The sequence below is a fragment of the Astyanax mexicanus genome, chromosome 17 (assembly GCF_023375975.1).
Source record: "Astyanax mexicanus isolate ESR-SI-001 chromosome 17, AstMex3_surface, whole genome shotgun sequence".
Classification (NCBI taxonomy): domain Eukaryota; kingdom Metazoa; phylum Chordata; class Actinopteri; order Characiformes; family Acestrorhamphidae; genus Astyanax; species Astyanax mexicanus.
Window position 1 is genome coordinate 7,203,340 of NC_064424.1, and position 24,234 is coordinate 7,227,573.

The 24,234-nt window shown below is 36.3% G+C and overlaps 2 protein-coding genes across 3 annotated transcripts; both read right to left on the reverse strand.

Annotated features, from left to right (window-relative positions):
• Positions 1-1,578: 1,578 nt before the first annotated feature.
• zw10 (zw10 kinetochore protein) lies at positions 1,579-16,209 on the reverse strand. 2 transcript variants are annotated; one of them, XM_049466532.1, is made up of 16 exons: positions 16,015-16,209; positions 14,152-14,286; positions 13,936-14,037; positions 13,352-13,429; positions 12,948-13,107; positions 10,808-10,960; positions 10,516-10,710; positions 7,612-7,736; positions 7,338-7,520; positions 6,474-6,709; positions 5,690-5,761; positions 4,847-5,010; positions 4,610-4,740; positions 3,403-3,534; positions 3,103-3,305; positions 1,579-2,320 (listed from the first exon to the last, which is right to left on the reverse strand). In XM_049466532.1, the coding sequence occupies exons 1-16, from the start codon at positions 16,117-16,119 to the stop codon at positions 2,200-2,202; spliced, it is 2,295 nt and encodes a 764-aa protein (XP_049322489.1). In that variant the 5' UTR covers positions 16,120-16,209; the 3' UTR covers positions 1,579-2,199. The 2 variants fall into 2 exon arrangements, with proteins under 2 accessions (XP_049322489.1, XP_022531741.2); XM_022676020.2 differs by having other exon boundaries at positions 7,612-7,748; positions 16,015-16,208.
• Positions 16,210-17,535: 1,326 nt separating this feature from the next.
• Positions 17,536-24,208, reverse strand: LOC103040948 (G protein-activated inward rectifier potassium channel 3-like). Its single transcript, XM_022676021.2, has 3 exons — positions 23,394-24,208; positions 20,387-21,590; positions 17,536-19,256 (listed from the first exon to the last, which is right to left on the reverse strand). The coding sequence occupies exons 1-3, from the start codon at positions 23,574-23,576 to the stop codon at positions 19,063-19,065; spliced, it is 1,581 nt and encodes a 526-aa protein (XP_022531742.2). The 5' UTR covers positions 23,577-24,208; the 3' UTR covers positions 17,536-19,062.
• Positions 24,209-24,234: the final 26 nt, after the last annotated feature.

The window sequence follows — 24,234 nt, forward strand, 5'->3', positions numbered from 1 at the left end:
CAGCTGGCGCTGTCAGTGGACGTCACAACCTGTCGTAAAACCGTCGCAAGCACGAAGTTTGACAGGATGATACCCTGTCAGAATAGAATTATTTATATAGAATATCAATTTATATATAAATACACTTTATAACTGAGCGAGTAATCAGCATATATACACACTGTAATTAATAAACCATGTTTATCCAGCGCTCAGTTCAGTCTCTGGTTATTTTAAAGCGTTTGGTTCTGTTAGTAAAAGCAGCAGGGGGCGGGGCTTACAGCTCCCACACCCACTTATACACAATAATAATAATAATAATAATAATAATAATAATAATAATAATAATAATAATTAGGGCTGGGTATCGTTTTAAAATTTAGATACCGTTACCAGTACAATACTTTGAATTTGGTACTGATACCCAAACTACTTTTTTTTTCGATACCTTTTTCTAATTTGCAACCAAGAAATATAAAAAGCGATCATTATTCTCACACAACATATTTCTTTAACAGCCGACATGAGTAATCTCATTCTCATACTGTCACTATAAGAGCCTGCCAAACTTTTGGATCTTGTTGGAACAAAAACAATGAGCATGTTTGTGGTGCTTTATTAACAACAAAAACAACAGTGTTACTTTAACAAAAAATATTTCGTAGAGTTTTTTTTAAGGAATACCAGCATTAGATTGGCAAAAATTATTATATTTATATTAGTGGTGTCACTGATGAATTAAAATTATGATTTATTTTTTTAATAATGGAATTTCCCAGTGTTTTTGTGAGAGGACTGTATTAATATTGTAGTGTGGTTTGGGTCTGGCAGATTGGAGTTTTATTTAGAGTTTAACTATATTATAATATCTCAGAGTGGAGAGAGAGAGAGAGAGAGAGAGAGAGAGAGACAGACATTTTCCCCTGGATTTATATTTATATTATGAGTGTCAATCGTTTAAAAAATAATTGTATTACTCAAGAGTTTTTTGTAATAATTATGAATAAAAAATGGAGGTACTTTCCTGTAATTAAGTCGTGGGATCAACTTACATGGACAGGAATTATCTCGTTCCCATGCCCTAATAAGTTGTGTCCATGCGTTATGATCTCGTACCCATGTTTTAATAAGTAGTTTAATAAGTTGATTTTGAATCTTGTAACAAAATAAGGTCATAGATTCAAAAATCAGAAAATCATGTAATATCTTATTGTAGTTGTGATTCTTTTTAAATTAGAATATTTTAATGTGCTGAACAACAGTTTAATAGAAAGCATTAGAAGAGCAGCAATTGTGCACCTTCTGAACTTGCTGTGTTAAGAATCACAGGCTCTGTAAACTTTGTCACGTGATTAATCTCCGTTAAAAGAAAACAAAATTACAGATTAATCTCATGTGTTAACACAGTACCATTGCTAGACCTAATATTAATACAAAATTGAAGATCAGAATGGTGCTACTGCTAAAACATAAACGCTATCAGGGATGCACCAAAATGAGATTGAGCCAAAAGTTTTGCCAAAACTGAACAAAACTAAACATATCGCAGAAAGCTGAATAACGAATAGTTCTTGGAAAGTTTTCAGAAAAAAAGCAATATTACAGTAAAAATATTTATTGAACAATGAACACTTTTTACATCCTGGTAGACATACCAACAGAGCACAATATGACTTAAATACTAAAAAGACATTGTTTGGTATAAACTATTCAGACTTCACTTATTTAGCCGATCTTCAGAGGTGCATTCTTGCAGATTGCATTTGCCAAATATTGAGTGAATCCCTACATGTTACTTATTTTACTACAGTGGTGAAATGCTACATTTGTCCTTAAGGCCAAATCAGGTACATTTATCTTCATGTTATAAACATACGCACGTGTCAACATCCAAGGATATGTACACAAATGAACAGATTTCAGCTTCCAATCCCATACAATCCCATATAGGTGCATCCACATGTACATTTTTAAAGGTTGCACAGCAACAGAAAGATACAGCTTTGCAAAAATGTTATTGCTTAATAAGTCAGTCATACATACATTCATCCACTCTCACAGACAGATTAGCGAATTATAAGTTTGTTTGGCTTGAAAAGCATTTTATTTTTATATTTGGCAGCATAATAGAAAAATAGAAGGAAAAAAATCTGATCCATCAAACAAGTAAGAGCGGTTATGTAGCATTGTAGTGAGTGAGAAGTGCTGTGGTTGTACAGTTTATTTGATTTTGGTGAGGGCTATAGCTCGTCTGTCTGTGTTCTGGAACAGAGCTCGAATCAGGCTCTTCATCTCATTACTGGAGAACTCCTGAGCGAGTGGACCCTTGCCCTCCGCCCACCTGGTGAAGAGGAATAATATGTATTAACAGAAATATACAATAAACGAATCCATCATAAAACATTGGGCCCTATCTTTCACCCTGCGCAAGGCTCGTCACAATGCTCATTGCTATCTTATACCCCAACAACAGCCTATTTTAATTCCTTCTACCTGCGTTGTTTAAGTAGCAACAGTACTTGTGAATATATGGGCGTGGTGGTCGGGAAATTAGATGTGTTCAAGTACATTTCTGGTTTATTGCTATCTTTGCAACAGAAAACAGGTGCTCCACTGTCTGAAAAATGCCTAGACAACAGTCAACAGTCAGATGTTCATTGCCATCTTGGTCATCATCACCAGTGCACAAACCCAATTTTCACATTAACAATAAGTAGAATAAAAAATAAAAAACATCACTGTTCCCATAAAAGACCTGCTCGAGCACCTTCACTGCATTAACTAGCAGAGCAGTTTTCTCTGCTGAGATGTACAGAAGTGAAGCACTATTAAAAAAGGCAATCCGCCAAAGTCTGAGCACACCTAAGTCTTAAAAGGAATGGCAAGTGACATGCTGATTGTTTTTTTCACATTTGCCCAAAACACACCCATGATTAAAAAAGAGAATTAGCATTTCGAGCCACACAAGGCATACTTTTCCCATCGTTACGACAGCAAAGACACACTAACACACCCTAAATCAAGCTGCACTGTACACATAGGGCCCATTATCTTCAGCAAACAGACCAATAAATTTAAATGATCTATTAAAACATGTTAAAAAGCATTATGAATCTACAGTACCTGTCCACAATCTCCTGCAGACTGGCATGGAGTACGACAGAAAGTTCTTTAAAGGTCATCCACTTCTTCACATAGACTGGAACTTCCTCTTGGTATTTTCTGTTCTTGTTCTCATCAGGCAATGGGGTGAAAACTAAGGATCCCTCTTCTAAGATGGTCTGACAGAGCGTGTGCAGACGCTCTCCATCTTCAGTAGAGATGTCCTGTAATGAGATCAGTGGGTCTGTTTTAAATACTTATCCACTTTAAGAAATCCTAAGGTATTCAACTCTTATGTATGTCAACTTTATCAGAACTCACCACCAACATCATGATTTTGGAGATCATTTCAGATATCGCCGTATTCAGGAGTGTTCCCATGGACTTGCAGTAGATGTTCACTGGTAGGACATCCTGCCAGACCTTCCCCAACCGTTTCAGCTGGTGTATCACCTAAGCATCACCAAACATTATTTTTTTTAAACTGCTATTCAATTAGAAAATATTGTATGTATGTTTTAGAACTTTACAGTGGTGCTTAAAAGTTTGTGAACCCTTTAGGTTTTTCTATATTTCTACATACCGTATTTTTCACACTATAAGACGCTGAAGTACAGCGTTATACAGGAGTTTCAGTTTAGTTCCCCAGGACCGGGGCTGGAGTAGCATTAGCATTAGCAGCTAATTGCTATTTCCCTGTTCAGAGATGAGTATTATCAGCCTGTAGCCTGCTCCTAACCCCGGCTAGCACTGCTGGAGCGGCATTAGCATTACCTGCTAACCACACTCACTATTTTGCTGTTCAGAGATGAGTATTATCAGCCTATAGCCTGCTCCTAACCCCGACTAGCACTGCTGGAGCAGCATTAGCATTGCACGCTAACCGCTCTAGCTAATTTGCTGTTCAGAGGTTAGTATTATCGGCCTGTAGCCTGCTATTAAAACCCTGGCTAGATTAGCATTACCCGCTAACGGTTAGCTGCTAATGCTCCAGCCTTAGTGCTGAAGAAATTCAAGAATCTAAGTTTACTGTAAATGAACAAAAGCACTTTACTGACCCAAATAAACAGTTTTCAGGAGAGAAATCTGTCTTTTTTATTACAGTTTTGTTTATTTAGCTTAGCTTTACTTAGCTGCCCCCACCACCACCCAGTAGCAAGACCTGCTGAAATAGAAGATCCTTAGGGTCTCTTAAAATGTGCCTTATAATCCAGTGCTCCTTATGTATGAAAATAGACCAGAAAATAGACGTTCATTGATAGTGAGCCTTATAGAACAGTGGTATTATAATACAAAAAATGTGGTAAGTATGACAACACTTACTGTATTTTACACTAAAACAACACCAGTTAATCTAAATGTAGATTAAGAGAAACTAGTTAAACAAATAAAACAAAAATATTATTTTTAGAGGTAAATAATCCAATAATAATAGTTAGTTAGTAAGTAGTTTGATACAGAAAATTCTAATAGTTTAATAATTTTTCTAAGCACTGCTGTATGTACAGATCAGTGTAGAGTGCATCACCTGTCTGACTGCCTTGCTGGCTGCAGAGTAATTGTCTTCATCATCCAAATTGGAGAAGTTTCTGGCAGTAGAGAGTCTCTCCAACATCTCTGCTTTCTGGACGTTCATCTGTGCCACAAAACACTGAGCACCTTTGTAAAACAAGAAGAGACACGTTTTACAATAAGAATAACAATAACAGCAACAACAGCAGTAGATTTGAGTATAAACAGTAAAATCTGAGTCAATGCCTCATACCCAGTTTTCTAAATCCTGGAACCAAATCAACAAAATATACCACGCCATCTTTCATGGGAAGATATGGCCTGAACTGATGGCCCAGTGTCAGCAGGTGGTGGGCAAGGAACATGCAGTTGTTGTGTTGAATTGCAGCTAAATGAGGGAATTTAAGGAGGTTGTCCCTGTGTCAAATCAGAAAGCATAAAGAGAAAATCAGTACATACTACATACACAGAGCCATTTAAAAGTCCTAAATCACTTGTTTTATTAATCTTTGTTATATTTCCAATATAATAAATATACAAACCATTATTTTATGCACAATATATTTTCTTCTACTTTATATATTATATATATTAGAATTTTTATTTCAGAATTGCTTACAGCTCTGTTAAGTTTTTTTTTACATTTTAGGGCTGTACTGGCAAGTACTAGGTGATATGATACAGAGGTTCTGAATCAATATTTTACAATATATTGAGATTGAGATTTAGAAAAAAAACTGTTGTAGTATTCATAAAATCTGAATAATATTATGTTATTTAAATTTTAGATATTTTTTAGACAATTGAAACAGTATGATTGACAATGAGTATAACACTGCTCTCTAGTGCACCAATATTTACATGTAAAAAAAAAAATCAATATTATGGTGTTACAATATCGTACAATTTTTTAAAGAAATTCTTAAAACTTTAAAAAAGCTTTCAAAGGGAGTACAGAATGAAGTCACACATCAATGTTTTCATTCAAATAAAACACAAATTACACATTCTAAAAGGTTCTGCAGTTGCACTTCTATGTTGGTTCAACATTAATCTCGCCAGAAACAAAGAAAAATGAGCATAAATATTTTCTTACTTGTGGTATGTAGGCACAACGTCGTAGAACAGGTGAAAAATGTTTCGTGTTGTGTAGAAAAGCTGGACAGCACTAGAAAGAATAAAGAAAAGAAAAATAAATATCAGGATAAAATATTATATAAATAAATGTATTACAACTGGTTGAGTTTCTAATTGTATAAAAAAAGTAAACGTGATAAATGTGATTAATACAATCTCAATGTTTGCTAAACTCATGTACACAGCTTATACTTCTACAGCTCTGGAAAAAATAAGAGATCGCCTAAAAACGATGAGTTTCTTTGATTTTACCAAATTGAAAACCTCTGGAACATAATCAAGAGGAAGATGGATGACCACAAGCCATCAAACCAAGCTGAACTGCTTGAATTTTTGCACCAGGAGTGGCATAAAGTTAAAGCAGCGTGTAAGACTGGTGGAGGAGAACATGATGCCAAGATGCATGAAAACTGTGATTAAAAACCAGGGTTATTCCACCAAATATTATTGATTTCTGAACTCTTAAAACTTTATAAATATGAACTTGTTTTCTTTTCATTATTTGAGGTCTGAAAGCTCTGCATCTTTTTTTTGTTATTTCAGTCATTTCTCATTTTCTGCAAATAAATGCTCTAAATGACAATATTTTTATTTGGAATTTGGAATAAATGTTGTCTGTAGTTTATAGAATAAAACAACAATGTTCATTTTACTCAAACATAAACCTATAAACTGATTCAGAAAATGAAGTGGTCTCTTAATTTTTTTTAGAGCTGTATGTTGAGGCTATGGGATCTACGTACCACTGGGGGGAGCTGCCCACTGCCTCAGACAGAGTTTTGATAGCGAGCTCCATGAGCTGCTGCACAGATTCACTGATGCGGCACACAGGCAGGCACAGAGTGCGAGGACTCAGCTGCTTCTCATTTTCCAGGATCTGCTGATCATAGTGAGTAATCCTCTTCCCCTCCTGCTTCTCTTTGCTCCCTCTGCTCGGGTTGGGCAGTTTGGGAAGAGCAAGTTTGTAGTCTGGAGAGATCTGAATACAAGGATACAATTATAAACAATCTAATACAATATTAACCCTCCTATTATCTTTAGGGTCAATTTTCTTATTCATATTTTGTGACTTTGCCTAATTTAATGAGGAAAACTGGGTAAAAATAAAATTAATATGAGTGTATGTTTTCAGTGTCATGCACACATTTTGTATACATCTTTTTTCATTGGGTTTAATTTGACCCCAGGCTGTTTAAGCTGTATAAACATATAAAAAATTCATCATTTTAAGCGGCACTATGACTGGCAACTTTATAATCTTCAAAAAACTTTAGAGCCCTAAAATAACATAACCATAACTGTATTAGTGCAAGAACCACTGATATTTCACACAACACGAATCTCACAAGAACTTTGATATTTCCCATGATGTGGAGGAAAATACGGTTCCTACAGATTTAATATAATTTTTTAAAGACTATTTAAGTAGTCAACAAAACTAATATAGCATGTAACATAAACTTTGGCAACAATTTTAATTATTATTTAATAATTCTCAGGAAGTTAAAATTGCTGATGAACGATGATTAAAGATGATTAAAGTTGTTAGTAAATTTAAAGGTAACAGGAGGGTTAATTTATCTTTTCAGTGGACATTAAGCTCTTACTTTAACAGTATTGTGCATCTCTGAGGTCATAAGTTTCCGGGCAGCTACGATGACATCCTGACATTTTTTGCTAGCGAAATGGCAGTTGACATTTCTTGCATATTTCAGAAGATCTGTGGAGTCTCCTGTCAGGTATCCCATATCCTTCAGCTGAGTTTCAAACTCCTCAGTTTCTTTGATAACCTGAACACAAAATCCAACAAAGAAATGAAAGACACTGAAACATCTGGTACCTCTTTCAATGCCAGGAGTAAACGTTCTTCAGTTCACTCACCGTATCATACGCTGCCAGCTGACTGCTGTTAGCCGGTATGGAATACAGTAAGCATTCCCGGATGATACAGTCTGACATCTCCTCCCATATCTGATCTCCCAGAATAGTAGACACTTTCTTATCACCTATGGATGCATCTACAGAGAGAGAGAGAGAGAGAGAAAATAATGAGAACATGAGGGTTACTAATACAAATACTGTGATCCTGTATACTGTAAATACTATTTTTAACATTATAAGAAGTCTGAGTAATAGGAAAGTTTACTTTTTATCCAACTTTCTATAAATACAACACTGCAGTGTAGAGGTCTGTGTTTTAACACCCTGCCACTAGAGTTGCACGGTGTACCGAAGGTTCGATTCTTTTTCGATACTACGTCATCACAAACGATTCGGTTCTTTAGCGTTCGATGCTTTCGATACTGTATATAGCCCAGTCACTAGCTTCAAATGAGTCAAATTAGTATGCGCGATTTGATTCAGTTCATAAGAAAACTGATTCACACCGCAGCAGTCGGTGTGGCAGGATTCAGATAAACTTAGTGTTCTGAACAAATGAATCGATTCACGCGCAAGCCAGCAGAGCAGCAGCGAGTGTAGAATGGCGACGGCTAAAATAACAGATGTCTCTCGTCCGCGACTTGTGGACAAAACGGGCGCGAGGAGTGAAGTGTGGGAAAATAGTCTGAGATGTAGGCATCTGTTTTTTATTTGTATTTTTATTTTTAAATAAAATAACGAAAATAACGAAAACTGAAAGTGAAACTAAACTACTTTATTTATTAGCGCTGTTTTCACTCCCGCAGTTGTACAGCGGGGGGTGTTGTGCCGATTCTGTCCGCGAAGCGGGAGTCGGATTCAGTAGCGGATTCGGCACAAGCGCGGCGGCACCTCGCGGTCCGCGGTGTTAGTTGTAAGCGCTCGCGCTAGCCGCAAAATACGACAGAAAACACTGAGGGAGCTGCAGACTTATGTGTGGGACTAGAATATGAGCACGAGGAGATAAAAGAGATCCTTTACCTGTGAGTAGCTCACATCAGAACACGCAAATCTCTCTCTCTCTCTCTCTCACTCTCGCTGTGTCTCTTTCTCTGTTTCTCTCTCTCTCGCACGTGAACGCCTCCGCGTTTGACCTGCAGCAGTGTGTTTAGCTGTTCTTAAAAATCATTTTAATTAAATAATAGTTCTATGCTTCTATGTTACAGTGTTATTTAACATAATAGCAGACAAGCACCCTGATCTCTACAAAGAGCTGAGAAGTCGACAGGTTAGTGGAGTTAGTCAAGATACACTCTGTCTGTAGTTTTACTAAGATTTACTAGCGACTGCTTATTAAAAACGGTAAACGGTTGATTAATAAAACGGAGCAGTGAGTGTTAAAATGAACAGAACATTGTAATGTTCTTCTGTCTCTTTATTTTCCTTATTCAGAACTTAACTTCTGCCCGCCCGTCAGGTTCACATAGTCAGGCTACCATTACCTCTGGTTTTAGTTTTAGTTTTTAGGAAGTGTTTAGATAATTATGTTATAGTTAAGGTTATAATAACGAAACTTGTTTTTTGTTCAAATGTTTCATTTTAGAATAAAAACGTTTGCACCTATTGTTCAGTGTTCAATCCAGTTCAGTCAAAAATAAACATTTTATGTTGAGATATTTTTATTGTTTTTTTTTCTTCCAAGTATCGTTTTGGTATCGAGAATCGTGATACTACAGTTGGTATCGGTATCGAAGTCAAAATTTTGGTATCGTGACAACCCTACCTGCCACCAGTCTTTGTATACAAACTAACACTTACATGATGATCAATTTTGTTACATGTATATTGTCACAAATATTATTGCGATCAGTTATATTACTGTCATGTCTAAATTCATTTTATACTATGGATACAGACCTGCCAACCAAGTGAGAGTGTGAGAGAGAGAAAAGAGAGAGAGAGAGAGAGAGAGAGAGAGAGAGAGAGAGAGAGAGAGAGCACCTGAGTTTTCAGTACAGGAATCTTGATTGATTAGAGGAAAAAAAAAAGAGTGGATGAAAGTAGCGAATGGCTCCAAAAATAGCTTTTTGGATAAGCCTTTGTGCTAACTGGTCATAAATCAGCGTACTTTAAAACATTGAATCGTACAAGCGTGCCTGAGTAGTTCAGCAGGCTAAGCACTGCCACTATAAACAGGGGCTCACTGGTTCGAATCCCTGTCATGCAGCTTGCCAGAGGCCTGAGAGAGCACAATTGGCCTTACTCTCTCTGGGTGGGTAGATGGAACTCTTTCTCTTAATCACTCCTAAGGTGATGTTAATTAGCACAAGGCTGCGTCTGTGAGCTGATGTATCAGAACCGAGTCAGAACCGAGCTGTGATGCTATTTAGCAATGCTGCATCAGTAGCATTTCAAAAAGAGTCTTCACCCTCCTTGTGTTGTGGCATCACTAATGATGGGGGATATACAGCTGACTAACAGCTAAATGGGTGGGACAATCTGCCTAGCTAAATTGGGGAGAAAAAATGGGAGAAAATTAGAAAAAAAAAAAAAAAAACGCAAAATGCGTACATGTTGGCAGGTCTGTGGATATAATGATAACATAATAGAATAATAATGCATCTGTACACGTTTTAATTATTATGAATATTGAAATACTAAATAAATAAAACAAAAAAACAGTTTTTAAACATAAGTCAACAAAGTGACTCATTCATATTAATGAGATTTTTTGACTAAATAAACACAACTGGCAAAGCAATACTAAGGTTAGAAAAAGTTAAAGTCAGATCATGTCCATATTTTGTATCATAAGTTGATAACAAAATTATAAGATTTGACATTTTCTTAAACCCCTAACTACTAGGTAGCAGTGAGTGTTTATTGAAGATACAACAATTCCGTTCTAGACATGTGTTGGCATACCAAACAGGTGTTTGTGAAGGGTCTTGAGTACTACAAGAATTTTGGCATAGACGTCAGCAGGGGCTGGGTGCTCTGCTTGGTTCTCATCACTCTGCAGGCTCAGGACTGTGCCCTGTTCAAGATGCTCCCCCACCTCCACCAGCAGAGATGGGTACATGATCAAAGGCTTCAGCACATACTTCAATAACACCTGCCCTGGAAGGTGGAGATACAGAAATATATTTGTTAATTGAAATAAACTTAACAACTAACTAAAAACATGAAACATAAAAATTAATTTAAAATTAATTACCAAAAAGCTTGATTTTTCTGTGCAGTTCTCCTTGAATGGCGAGGGCCTGGAGTATATTAGGAAGAAGGTGATTAGGACAGTGTTTGTCCTCCTTAGATCCTCCTCCATTCAGATGAAGTTCTGTCGTCAGGTAAGACTGCATTCCCGTAAGCTCTGCAAAACATGTTCAAAGATTATAGCCTTCAAATCAAAACATACAAGAGACCACTTCAATTTCTGAATCAGTTTCTCTAATTTTGCTATGTATAGGTTTATGATTGAGTAAAATGATCATTGTTGTTTTATTCTATAAACTATGGACAACATTTTTCCAAAATTCCAAATTAAAATACTGTCATTTAGAGCATATATTTGCAGAAAATGAGAAATGGCTGAAATAACAAAAAAAGATTCAGAGCTTTCAGAGCTCAAATAATACAAAGGAAACAAGTTCATATTCAAAAAGTTTTAAAAGTTTGGTGCAATATTTGGTGTAATAACCCTGGTTCTTAATCACAGTTTGCATGTATCTTGGCATGTTTTCCTCCACCAGTCTTACATACTGCTTTTGGCTAAATGTATGCCACTCCTGGTCCAAATTGTCCATTGTCCTCTTGATTATATTCTAGTGGTTTTTAATTTGGTAAAATCTAATATTTTTTTAAGTGGTCTCTTATTTTTTTCAACAGCTATAACACATAATCATAGTACACACATTTGTTCCACATTTCTTTGTGATTCTTTTTTCTTCTATAAATATTGGTGCACATTTGTTTATACTGTGAAGCTGCAGCTCATCCTAAATCACTACCTCAGCTCATCAGGTTGAGATCAGGGGATTAATGTGAATGACAAACACTTATTTTTGTTTATAAAATAATTCTATATGTGTTATTTAATTGTTTTGATGTATTTAATATTAATCTATAATGTAGAAAATAAATTAAATAAAAAAAAAAGAAAAACATTAAATGAGAAAGTGTGTCCAAACTCTTGACTGGTACTGTATGTGACAAACTTTGAACCTTTATACTTGGAATTAACATGGGGCAATCCAAAATAAAAAATCGAAATACACTCAGCCCACCAGCAAAAGCCTTTCCTGGCTAAACACAATGACTATTAGGGGGGAAATGAGGCTAAAAGCTCATGTTAGCTGACCAGGTTAAGCAGTGCTGTGAGAAAAAGGCCTCTGTTTAAGGACGTCCCAATCCGATCTAAGTACCCTAATGCTGAGTGCTGGCAGACACCACTCTGATCCAATCCAAGCTTTGTGTTTCAATAATTAATGCAGTCCCACAACTTGGGAAAGACATGCTGTTATGCAACACTAGTAAACACTAGTAAAATGACTAATTTTAGTAACAGATTATATAATGAAACATTCTACTCTGATCATTCAGCTTTCAGTTCCTACACATGTGTTTGTGTAGGCCTGCACACATTCTCAGTACTGGACATGCTGGCAGAACTTGTTTCTATGATAGTTTATATACACTTTATATAACTTTATATAAAGTGCCTTTAGCTTTGATTGCAGCACGAGACAAGACAATTCCAGCCCCATGAATCCTGACATTGTCATCAGCACATACTGTTGCTGAACCTAAACCTGCAGACCAACTGCAGCTTCAACCCCACATCATTTACTTACTTAAATCATTAAAGGTGGCAACTTTTTTTTGGCCAGGCTGTGTATTTGCTACTACATAAGTGCTAAAACAGCAGGAAATACACAAAACACTGATTGCTGTGTCACATTACAACAAGCCAAGCTGAAGTTGTCCTCTTTCTACCTTAAACAAACAGAATTAGAAGCCAACTTCACCCTTATTTTGGGTGCTAACTAGAAACGTCCCTAAATTCAATCTTTAAAGGAACAAAACATGTTCATGAAGTTCTTTACACAAAATCACTCTCACATAAAGAGATCTAGGGGATCTAGGTAGTACCATGATGTCTGTAAAATCAAAATCATATCTGAGAATTTTCCTGTTCTACATGTTCTCTTTTCATCTGTGATCATAAATGGTTTCATCCTGTACTTCTACTCATCAAGCTGAACAGATCAGATTACACAAGTGGTTAGTGAGGCAGCTAGAGGATTGTACTGTGGATGCAGAGATAATGTCCTGCAGAGTGTGCTCAGCTTTACTCTCACCTTTGGCAGGAGGCAGCTTCCATACTGCCAGCTTCTTCCACTCTTCTCCAAGATGGTAGTTGAGGTTCTCTCTCTGCACTGTTAGCTCTGAGTTAAGGGATCGGAGTAAAGGCAACTCTGAATTTTTCCAGGCTTTTAAGGCTTCAACACTGGCTCGTGCCTTCAGAGAGCGGAAAAAAGCAGGGAAACAAGAATAAAAGAATAAAATGAGGAGAAAACAGAAACATTTCTATAAATCGACTCAGTATGTGCTATGTATATGAACATATAATGAATTATTTGGATCTTTGAATATTTCCCCAAAAGACATAATTCATTTACAATTTTAACAGGATTCAACACACATTCTACAAATATAAATGCTACATTCACAAATCTAAATTAATACATATTATGTTAATCACCTTCTCCAGCTGTTTGGCTGCTGCCTCATATTTCCTCTCCTGCAGGGTCTTGTGATACTCCTCCATTGCAGTGTCAAACTTTAAAGACAAAATGAGCCCAGAATTGTAACTTCTATTAGTAAAAGATGTCCCAAACTGATACACATCACATGAAAATGCTAAATATCTCAACACAACTCAACAATATACCTATACACAAAAGATCAAACTATATTAGGTCCAAAACCATCTGAAAATAACAATGAAATGTGCACAAAAGTGCTCATATAGTTTAATGAAACAACAAACAATATAGAACATTTTTTCTGAAATTTATGAAAGTGCTTATATGTGATGTGTGTATAGTTTTGTAGGTTTATAGGTTTATAGGTATATAGGGATGTAGTTGAGTCCAAATATTCAGCATTTTCACGTGGTTTCTCACAGTTCTCATTTCTAAAGTTTAGGAGAATTAGCATCATTTGTAAATTAACTAAACTAAAAAAAAGGCACTTGGGAAAATGTAATGCACTACATTATCTAGTGTTTATATTAGCTCTGGGTAATGCCAAAAAATAACGCATCACAGCAAAACATCTACTCACATCTTGCAGATGTTTGAGCATACTTATGACTGCAGTATTCTTCTCCAACTGTTGCTTCAGCTTGGCATATTCTGTTACAGCTTCGTGAAGGTTCTTCTGCACCTGCATATAAAACATACATACGAAAGCAAGAAAGATGTATTGCATTAATGCATTACCAAATTTAACTACAAATACATGCCCACAGTATGGTGAAGAACAGCATGTTATCCATACCTCGTTTTCAATACAGCTTTTCAAGAGATCAATGTCTTTGGATACACCTTTGACTTGGTCCACAAGTGTCTCAGCCGCCTCCATACTTGGTGTAAATTCATTGTATTTCTTATTTATCATGTCAGACACTTCTTCCTATAAAAAATAAAAATAAAAATTGTGTGGGACACCAAAGCTCATAATAAAGGAATACATCTCCATAAAAACTAGGGATTTTAGATTTGTACTGGGATGACGAAGCTAAAATAATAAATGTATCCCCATAAATGTTACGAATTTTTGGTTGATGAATTCTTCTACTTTTAGATACAGGAGAGAGTCACAGCTTATAGACAAAAGCCATGTCACAGTATAAAGCATTATTTATTTACTAGGGGTGGGTGATATGTTTCAGGGTATATTTCAGGGTATTTTTTAATATAACATTTTTGGCGATATGACAAAACTTTTACCTTTTTAAAATTTATTTCAAGAATATATCTAAGTGTAACAAAATAAGTAAGTTTTATACATTTTTAAGTATATATCTAAAAACATTTGTCTGTTTAGTCAACGGTAACTTACAAAGACCCTGATTTTGTATCAAATAATAATAGTTTAACAAAATAAAAATATACATAAAAAAGTAACGCAAGTAAGCTTAGTATATTTAGTGCATGTAAACTGCAAACAAACTGCTTATAAGAATATCACGATATGGAACTATATTTAATGATATTGCTTTCTATACGATGTGGCATATTTAGATGTGTAATAAACTGATATAATTTTACAAGGAAATTTCAACCGTAAAATCTTGTTTTAATAAAATACACAGCTGTAAACACATTGCACCCATGTGAGAGTTTCACAATTACAGTAACTAACAGCAAATAGCAAAGGATGCTGGAAGATCAGCTGTTCAGTGAGAAACACTGGGAGTGCAAAGTCTTACTTTCTGCATCTTGTGTTATTTTTGTTTAGTTCATCACTTGTAAATAAACAAATAGTTTCTTACATTATTTATCTGTATTTGTTTATCTTAAATCCATCTTTCCTATTGGCTCTTGGTATTTTTTATTTGCATAATGGGCATGGCCCCAGCATCAGCAAGCAGTATGACACGTCACACAAGCACCACTGATCAGTTAACCGACCGTCTGGAGAGCAGATGACTGGCTACTCATTCAGTCATAGCTGTAAATAAGACTTATTACATATGTACTTATCTAAAATCAGTGCAAATACAGCTATTAGAGGTGGATAATGCAGGTACAGAAAGTAACAAAAAATACATTCCATTGCCTCAAACATAAGTTAGTTACTTTACTAGCTTGTACAGCCTAAAAACAAACTATTTCTAAATCACAGTAATTAATAAGCTAACTGGCAGCAGTTTATTGCTATTTTACATTGTGTCCACTGTATTTAAAGCTATCTGAGCAGTTAACTACTCAGCTACTTAGTTTATATAATAGTAGTAATAATAGAAAGTAAAAATCCATTCCTGGTTTTTGTTCTAACAGCCGGAGCGGCTCAACTGCAACTCAGTTATACATTGAACTGCACAGGCAGTTGGAACCCTGGGATGGAATTTTACTTTCTGGATCTGGATCATACCCATAGCTATTCAGTTAGCTTAATGTCTGTGTAGAATAACAGCTAAAACACACTTTAACTCTAAACTCTAACTGACTAATTAGCACTGTTTCTATTCTATAATAATGTGCCTTAGCTTTCAAAGGTTAAATAAGACCTGACAGCTGTAATTCCAGCGTATTGTAGATATGGTTATCTAGATAACTTAACTGACAGCTAAAGCTAGCTAGTTGCTAACGCTAACTAACAAGCGTAGCTATTTTTTTAACCCAGGAGTTGTTTTACCTTCGTTTCCTCCACTTTCCGCGAAAGTTTGGAGATTTTAGAAGCCAGGTCATCTTTCTCCAGCTTCCCCGAGCTCGCTAGCACCTCCGTAACGAACGACGCCATCCCCAGCAGCTGCTCCCGCTCCTCAGCACCGGTGCTCTCCGCTCAAACCCCGCTACTGCCCGCCATACGCCGCGAGTCCTGCTGGGAGTGAATCGGATCAGAACGAGCCGATTCAGAATGATCACGAGTTGACTCCTTGAGCAATCCTCAGGGCAGTATGAACACTGCTGTAAAGTATTGCTGCTAAATATATTTTTGCTGCTATATATATATTTTTTTCTATACTGTAAATTTAATGTTGAAGACTATATTAAAGCTATACAATATTGTACATTTAGATATTCACTGTAATAAACTGTATTACACTTAAATATATATATATAAACAGTAAAATCCTGTTTCAATTAAATACACAGCTGTAAATATAATGTACCCATGTGAGAGTTTCCTAACTACAGTAACTAACAATAAATAGCAAAGGATGCTGGAAGATAAGCTGCTCAGTATTTCTACATTTCTCAATTTCTCATACAGTACCAGTCAAATGTTTGGACACACCTCTTCTCATTCAGTGTATTTCCTTTCTTTTTATTGTTTTTTAAACTGTAAATTTAATATTGAAAACATTAAAGCTATACAGGGTTAGTGTAATGTTCATCAGTTTATGACCGTTTGAGGCTAAATGCAAAAATGTGAAATAGGATGTAAAAAAAAACTCAATATTGATTTTTTTACATTTAGTGTAGTGTAGAAGAAATAAGTTGTCACCCATTTTTTATAATATTTATTTTCCTCCTCTGCCCCACACAATAGGAATTTTAGGGACAATCAAAAAAATATATATTTTCTTTATTTCCAGATTTTTTTCCCATTGTTGCATCTTGTAACAGAAGTTATACCATCAGATATAATCCAAAAATAGAAAAATCTGAATATTTATTTATTTTCTTAAACCTTTAAACCTGTGACCAATATTGTTCTAATACTTTATAAAAACTCAACTATGACTTATTGTAATAACTGAGAGAAACATTTTTCTAAATATATTACATAAACATTTATCCATACAAAATATGTTTAATGAAACGCCAGGACATGTCGATGTAATACCCCTAAAACTATTGGCTTCAGTTGTGAAAAAGGAATTTCATAACACCACACTACTGGCAACAATGATGAAACGCACAAAAAGCCTTTAAGGTGATTAAAATCTTAAGTAACTTAAAAAAAAGCACCTCGTAACATTAAAATTAGAACCTTTGGTAAGGGGTGAGTAGCTTACCGGTGTAATGCATTAACATACACAATTTGTCCATATTTGTGGACACCCCTTCTAGTGCTTTCAGTTATTAAAAAACTTAATGTTTCACAGATATACACAGCCTGTCTTGTCCTTTCTATTGGAGTACTGCCAATAGAATAGGACCCTGGAACAGATAAACATGAATCATTAGCATCAGATGTGATTTATAAACATATATAAATGTCCTCATGTTTGAGCTGTAGAGCAGTGGAACTGTGTTCTCTATAATTATGGTTCACCATTCATTTCTTTTGGGATGAGCTGTGAGGGGCGTTGGGGAAGAGGTGAGGTGGTGATCATCCTACATTTTGATATCACTATTGCTCTTAATGCTTAATGCAATCAAATCCTGATGGCCAGAAATTTAGTAGAAAGCCTTCCCAATACATTAGAGCTGAGCAGGTGTCCCAATACTTTTGCACATATTCTGTAAAAACACAGATGAAGCAAAAAGTGCATAAATACTTTTATTTTAAAATCATTTAAAAAATTAGAGTTGTGCACACAACTGATTCATATAGAGTAAATCAGGGATAAAAACAGAACCATGGACACACTCAGTACATGCTAGATAAATGACTGATGCCTGGGAACTCTATTTTGGCTGCTAGTTGGTCCATTAGTACAATAAATAAGGTAAGGTTGAGGAACTCCTGGAGGACTTGTGTGTTTTTCCCACTCAAGGGCATCTGATTTTACACACCTGTTGGTTGCCAGGTTTATGCTTAATTACGCTGGACATCAGTAATTGGCTCTGTGATTGGTGTTACAGTAAATCATTTAGATAATTTTACACTATTTCAAAACATGTCCAAAGAACAGTTAGCTACAGACCTTAAAATTTACCACAACTGGGTTGCCAGTTATTTATCAGTGTTTTATAGCAATTACAGTCATTTTTTAGCAATTTAATAGCAATACCAGTTGATAACAAAGTATTTAGTGAATTCAAATACCATGAAAACAACTTCCACAAATAGAAGTTGGACAGTGCTGTGAGTTTGACTGATTTAATGAAACACAAACAGTGATGACAGTCACTTTGAGGAAGTAACCAAATTACTGATTATCCCATTAAAAGGTAACTTAGTTACTTTTGGGATTATTTGATTTTAAAAGTAACTAAGTTACAATCAAGTCCAAAGTCAGTGCAGTGTTTTCCCGGAAAATCTTACAGCACTTCATGCTTCCCTCTGCTGACAACTTTTATAGAGATGCAGATTTCATTTTTCAGCAGGACTTGGCACACTGCCCACACTGCCAAAAGTACCAATTGGTCTTACTTAATATTCAAATTTTCTGAGACACTGATTTTTTGCGTTTTCATTGGCTGTAAGCCATAATCATCAACATTAAAATAATTAAATGCTTAAAATAGATCATCTAAACATGTGTCTCACATTTTTTACTGAATGACTGAAATAAAGTAACTTTTCAATGAGATGCACTAGTATATTATATAGAAAGTACACATTTTAATACCAGTTTAAACTTTGAAGATGTGAATTAAAAAATCAAGTGTCCTTTATCTCTTAGACCTGGGTGTAGGGGTTTGGAGGAGAAGGTTGGGGGTCCAGGCCTTAATGCTCCCTCTCTAAAATGAGTTTTTGAAGGGTGGGATGTCTGCATTAATGTGTGTGCCAGAGCAGGTTAATCTGCATACTGTACTGAACTCCAGCCCATAGTTCCCAACCCTTGAACTAAATGCTTTCTCTGTCCTTTCTTTCAGCCATTTCTTTAGCACTTTCACGGGAAGTCTGCACTTCAAATGTCTTGTGAAATGCGCTGTAGTCCACACGAAAAGCCCCTTTCTCCAAAGAGATACATGACTCAAAGCGATGACCCCAAAGAATCTCATCTTCTGTGTAAGACGTTCTAGCCTGGCAAGTCATACCTAGAAGAAAAAAGGCACATAAATTAAACAAAATAAAGCTTAAGCTGGAAATGAGGTAAATGCTTTCTGGCTTTTCTTTTCTGTGTAAATTTCAAGTCACATCTGATCTACTGCGGCTTTATGTGGTCTTGAAATTGCTTTCATTTAATGTAGTCCTTTCAAAATGCTGCAAAAACTTGAGCAGTGCTCATCATTAGCCAGGGTAATCTACCTTTCCCACACCTCTCCTCTCCTTGTCTTTATTATTTCTCTCATCTTTTTGCTGTACTTTATGTCTCATTGTATTAAAAGAGTAAAGTGCTAGACCTTAAGCAGCTTGGATTGTGTGCTTCTCCATTCTGCCTGCTTCCCTCTGCTGACAATGGAGATGGAGATGTGGATGTAATTTTCCAGCAGGACTTGGCCCACTTGTCCTATATGTCTTGTGGCTGTGTGGTCTTGCTGTTTATTGTTTTATATTTTCAGTGTTATAATTACGGCTATGTCACTGCCTCTTGTGTTTTGATTATTCTCATTGTTATTATGGATATTGTCACTATGCCTTTTTTGTTGTTTAAGTATGCGTCATTTTTTTTTTTTTTTTTTTTTTTTTGCTTTTCTCCTTTTTTTTTTCTCAAAAGAAACATGTAAATGTTAGATTAAGTGCCTTGTTGAAAGAAATGTTTCACAATAAATATATTTGAAAACGAGAACAAACACCTAAAGTAGATCACTCTGATATTCACATTTTGAACTGAATTACTGAAAAAAAGTAACTTTTCAATGATATTCTATTTTTTGAGATGCACTAGTATGTAGCAGAAACAGGACATGCATATGCAACAGTTATGTCAGTTTTATACAGAGTTTATGTCACCAAATTGTGTCAGTAAATGCTTATGAAATTCTTATGTAAATAATGATACATGCAGTAAAATCACCCAGTCGTCTTTTTTTAGTTAAAAATCCATATTCTTATATTCTGCATTGAAAGCAGTCTATTTTGTATTTGTTTAGCTATTTACTGTGTAGATTTAATGGGATTTTAGTTTAATTGTATGTGTTTGGAGTTTATATGCATGCACGAAATGTTCTGCACTGTTGTAAGCTAAGAATGCATGTGGAAGAGCATGAACAGAAATCTGGCACACCTGATGCTTCAACAATGCCTTCAAGGATGACGATGATCTCAAACTTGTCCCTCTTCAAAGACTCGGCTCCTATCTCCCAGAAGGGACTGCTTTCGTTAATTACATGAGTGATCGTTTGAGGCTCGACGAGAAGAAGCCGGTCGCCTCCAGTGTCGTAGCCCAGGTTGATCTCAGACTGCTCCAGAGGGATGAACTCCCCCTCTTTTGTTTGTCTGGATTTGATGAGTTTCGCTCTGATCTTGGCATCAACCATGTGACTCTCCCTGAGGTCTCCTATGCGGAAGAGCAGGCAGAGGTTCTCGTCTCGTTCGGATATCACACAGCGCTTGCTGAAGATCAGAGTCTGGGCTCTCTTCTGCGGCCTGGAGATCTTGACGAACATGCAGCCGACCATGAGCGCATCTATGATGGAGCCGATTATGGACTGGGCCATGAGGAGCACCGCGCCTTCTATGCAGTTGGCAGTCACCATCCGGGAACCGTAGCCAATGGTCCTCTGGCTCTCCACCGACAGGAGCAGGGCTGACAGGAAGCTGTCGACGTTCTCGAAGCAACTTGGCCAGTTTGGATCGTTCACGTGATTCACGTCATCCCTCAGCCAGGCATCCACAAAATATATTTCAGCGAAGACTACCCAGGTGCCAATGTAGCACATGGTGAAGACGAACAGGAACCAGCGGTACCGCAGGTCCACCAGAGTGGTGAAGATATCAGACAAAAATTTGCATTTGTCTTCAATGGGCCCGAGATTGACCTGGCATTTGCCGTCTTTTGTAATGTAGCGCTGCCTTTGCTTGCCTGTAGTCAGACACACTTGCTGCTCTTCACCCAACAGTTTGCACCACTGCTTCCGGAACGTCTCCCTCGTCATTTCCACAGGAACCTGAACGCTACTGTGACAGTGGTCACTACTGGTGGAGGTGGAGCGCCACTTAGAGCTCAAGCGCTTGAGACCCATGCTGCGACGAGTACGATGTGGCTTTGAGGGCTCCTGTGGAGCTTCTTCCTGGCCCGTGGGATGGGTGTACATGCAGACGCTCTGTTCTTGGCCACCGGGAGTCTGCTGATAGTGATTCTGCAGTGAATAGGTCAGCTGGCGCACCGGGACCGGCACCAAGGCCTGCAACTCAAAGCTCTTACTCTGGGGGATGGAGGCCTTTTGAGAGTTCAGCACTGCTGAGGCCACAGCAGATTTAACTCCAGTCTGACAAAAAAATAAATAAATAAATACAAATAAAAACAGAACATAAAAATTATAATGCATTTATAATAAAAGGTATAATTTATAGTTATATATATATTTTTTTCTTTTTCTCTTTGTGGAAGAAATCACCACATGTCTAGTCAATGTATACAAAAACTTTTTTGAGATTGTTGTAAGAATATTATAACCTTATTTTATTTATTTCCAGGCATTTTTACTTATATTTTCTTACTAATTACTAAAAATGTAATTCTCATTATTTTAACAGAAAATTTTATTTTGTGATTCAAAGGATTTTCAGCCCTCAAAATGATAATAAATAATAAATGACAATACACTCAAAAGTAGGTACTAGACTGACATTCCAAATATCATGGGACAGCATTATGTAAAGCATTATGATCATTTAAATGTTACCTCAGGGAACACACACATCTGCATAAGTTGTGAGGTGAACACTGGCATGTCCTCGTGGCAAGGGGACACAAGTTAACATATCCCATAACTTCTGGCATGTCAGTGTACATTACCGGACGTTTTAGAACATCCTTATTTTTTCTCTTTATTTTCTGCCATTTAAACTCTTCAGGTCCAGTCAAAAACCGGAAATGAAACAAAATCCAGTGTACAAAATTTTGCAGTAAACTGGCAGAAGGTTTAAGGAAAACAAATAATGTAAAAACTAAAAAAACTGAAAAAGTCATTTTAGTATACTATACTACACAGTTGTGAAGAGAAGTAACTTAATAGTATGTCACAATTGCCATTTTTATTGGACAATATATGGTCCCAGAAATTACTGTGATAAACGATATTATCGGCATTTTAAAGTAAGAAGTAGGGGTGGGCGATATGGCTCTAAAATAATATCACGATATTTCAGGGTATTTTTGCGATAACGATATACTTGGCAAAATAGGATAAAAGAAAAATAATTAATTAATTTCAGGAATATAGTATAAGAGTATAACAGTATAATCATAATGTGTCAAAATAAATAATATAGCATAAAATAATATAAAGCAGCAAATAATATTGCAGAATATTTTCACGCATATAAACCGCAAACAAAAACTATAAACTAAAACAATAAATACACCTAAAGCTTCACAGTAAATAATAGACTACTTTTAGACAGAACAGCTCTATTATCACAATATGGATTTTAAATAACATGATATTTCTGTGTCACAATATATTGTATACGATATAATATTGCCCACCCCTAGTAAGAAGATAAGATACGATAAGATAAAATAAGATAAGATAAGATAAGATAAGTTAAAATAATCCTTTATTAGTCCCACAGTCGGAAAATTCACAGTGCTACAGCAGCAAAGCGTTAGCAAGGCACTCAGTACAAAAAATAGAAAAAACAAAGAGTACAGTATATGCAATATAAATAATAAAAAGTCAGAATTCTTAAGATTGTATTTGCAAATAATCACACATTACCTCAATAATTTTACATTATGTTACACTGAAGAAAATAAATATTTTTGTGTTTATATGTGTTAAATATGGAAGCAGTGTTTTCGATTCACTGTTCAGTGTGCAACAGGCTAAAATATTGGTAAAAGTTCATTCAATTTAGGTCATATCTATATTCTGTACAATAAGTAGATAATTACTGTAACAGGCCTAACATTTAGTAAAGGAAAAATTATTTAGGAAAAATAAAGGAACTGCAGGTTATGTAAAGAACATGGCCAACTGTGAAGCATGAAGTTGATCAGTCGTGTTGTGGGGTTGTGTTACTGCCAGTGGCAGTACGTATATGATTTTTGGCACTGTGTTCTTTACCTTTGGGTACGGGCTGTAACGGGTTGATTCCGGAGCTGGCCGGGGAATGTATGCGAGCAGGTGCTTGGCTGTGAGGAACTGTGCTGGAGGGATGGAGTTCCTGCGATGGTCCAGTTTCATGGGCCGGACTTTCACTCCATTACACTCTTGTAAAGCCATGTTGCTGCATGTGCTGCATACCATCACACCTGTGATTTCTACCCGTTTCTTCTCCCTTTAGAAGGAACATGGGATTGAATACAGTGAACAATACAGACTGGGAGACACATGATGAGCTAGTTCTTATAATGTACCTCTGTGTTTCTTAGGCTACGTTCCCATTACTAGCCACATTGCTCAAATCTGATTTTTTGCTCAGATCAGATCTTGACAGTTCACATTCACTAATGTAAGTGATCTGTACCTGTGTGTAATGTGAACGAATCTGTCCCTGAAACGCCTCACATGCGCACTTACATACGAGTATAAACGTCACCTTCTTTATCAACAACAAAAAATGTCATATTTGAGAGACGACTCGCAGCTTTATAAAGGGAAATGGATGAGTTAGCAGCTCATATGTGGAGCATCTTTTGCTGGAGTGGAGAGTAAACAGCTGGTCTGAAGTACATGCTCAGGTCGAGGAGGTGAAAAAAGGCCAGGCGGTTTGCTTTTGCTGTTTTTGCAGCTATAGCTGCATAGCTGCACCAAGAGATACAGTATGTGGGTACGAGAGAAAAGCATGTAGCGCTAATGCTAATGCGCAAAAGCAAAAATACACATGAATTCTGAAATAAAATTTGACCGTTCACATTCATGTCGCATATCCATGGATCTGATACGTATCAGATTTAGGACCATA

Excerpts from the sequence above, each read along its gene's own strand:
- LOC103040948 (XM_022676021.2), bottom strand. The coding sequence starts at position 23,576 with ATGGTATGCAGCACATGCAGCAACATGGCTTTACAAGAGTGTAATGGA. Across the intron at positions 21,591-23,393 it reads GTTACAGCCCGTACCCAAAG|ACTGGAGTTAAATCTGCTGT; the intron begins GTAAAGAACACA and ends TTTTTTTGTCAG. Across the intron at positions 19,257-20,386 it reads AGGCATTGTTGAAGCATCAG|GTATGACTTGCCAGGCTAGA; the intron begins GTGTGCCAGATT and ends TTTTTCTTCTAG.
- zw10 (XM_022676020.2), bottom strand. The coding sequence starts at position 16,119 with ATGGCGTCGTTCGTTACGGAGGTGCTAGCGAGCTCGGGGAAGCTGGAG. Across the intron at positions 10,961-12,947 it reads GAAGCTGCCTCCTGCCAAAG|AGCTTACGGGAATGCAGTCT; the intron begins GTGAGAGTAAAG and ends CATGTTTTGCAG. Across the intron at positions 3,535-4,609 it reads CCAGCAAGGCAGTCAGACAG|GTGATACACCAGCTGAAACG; the intron begins GTGATGCACTCT and ends GGTGATGCTTAG.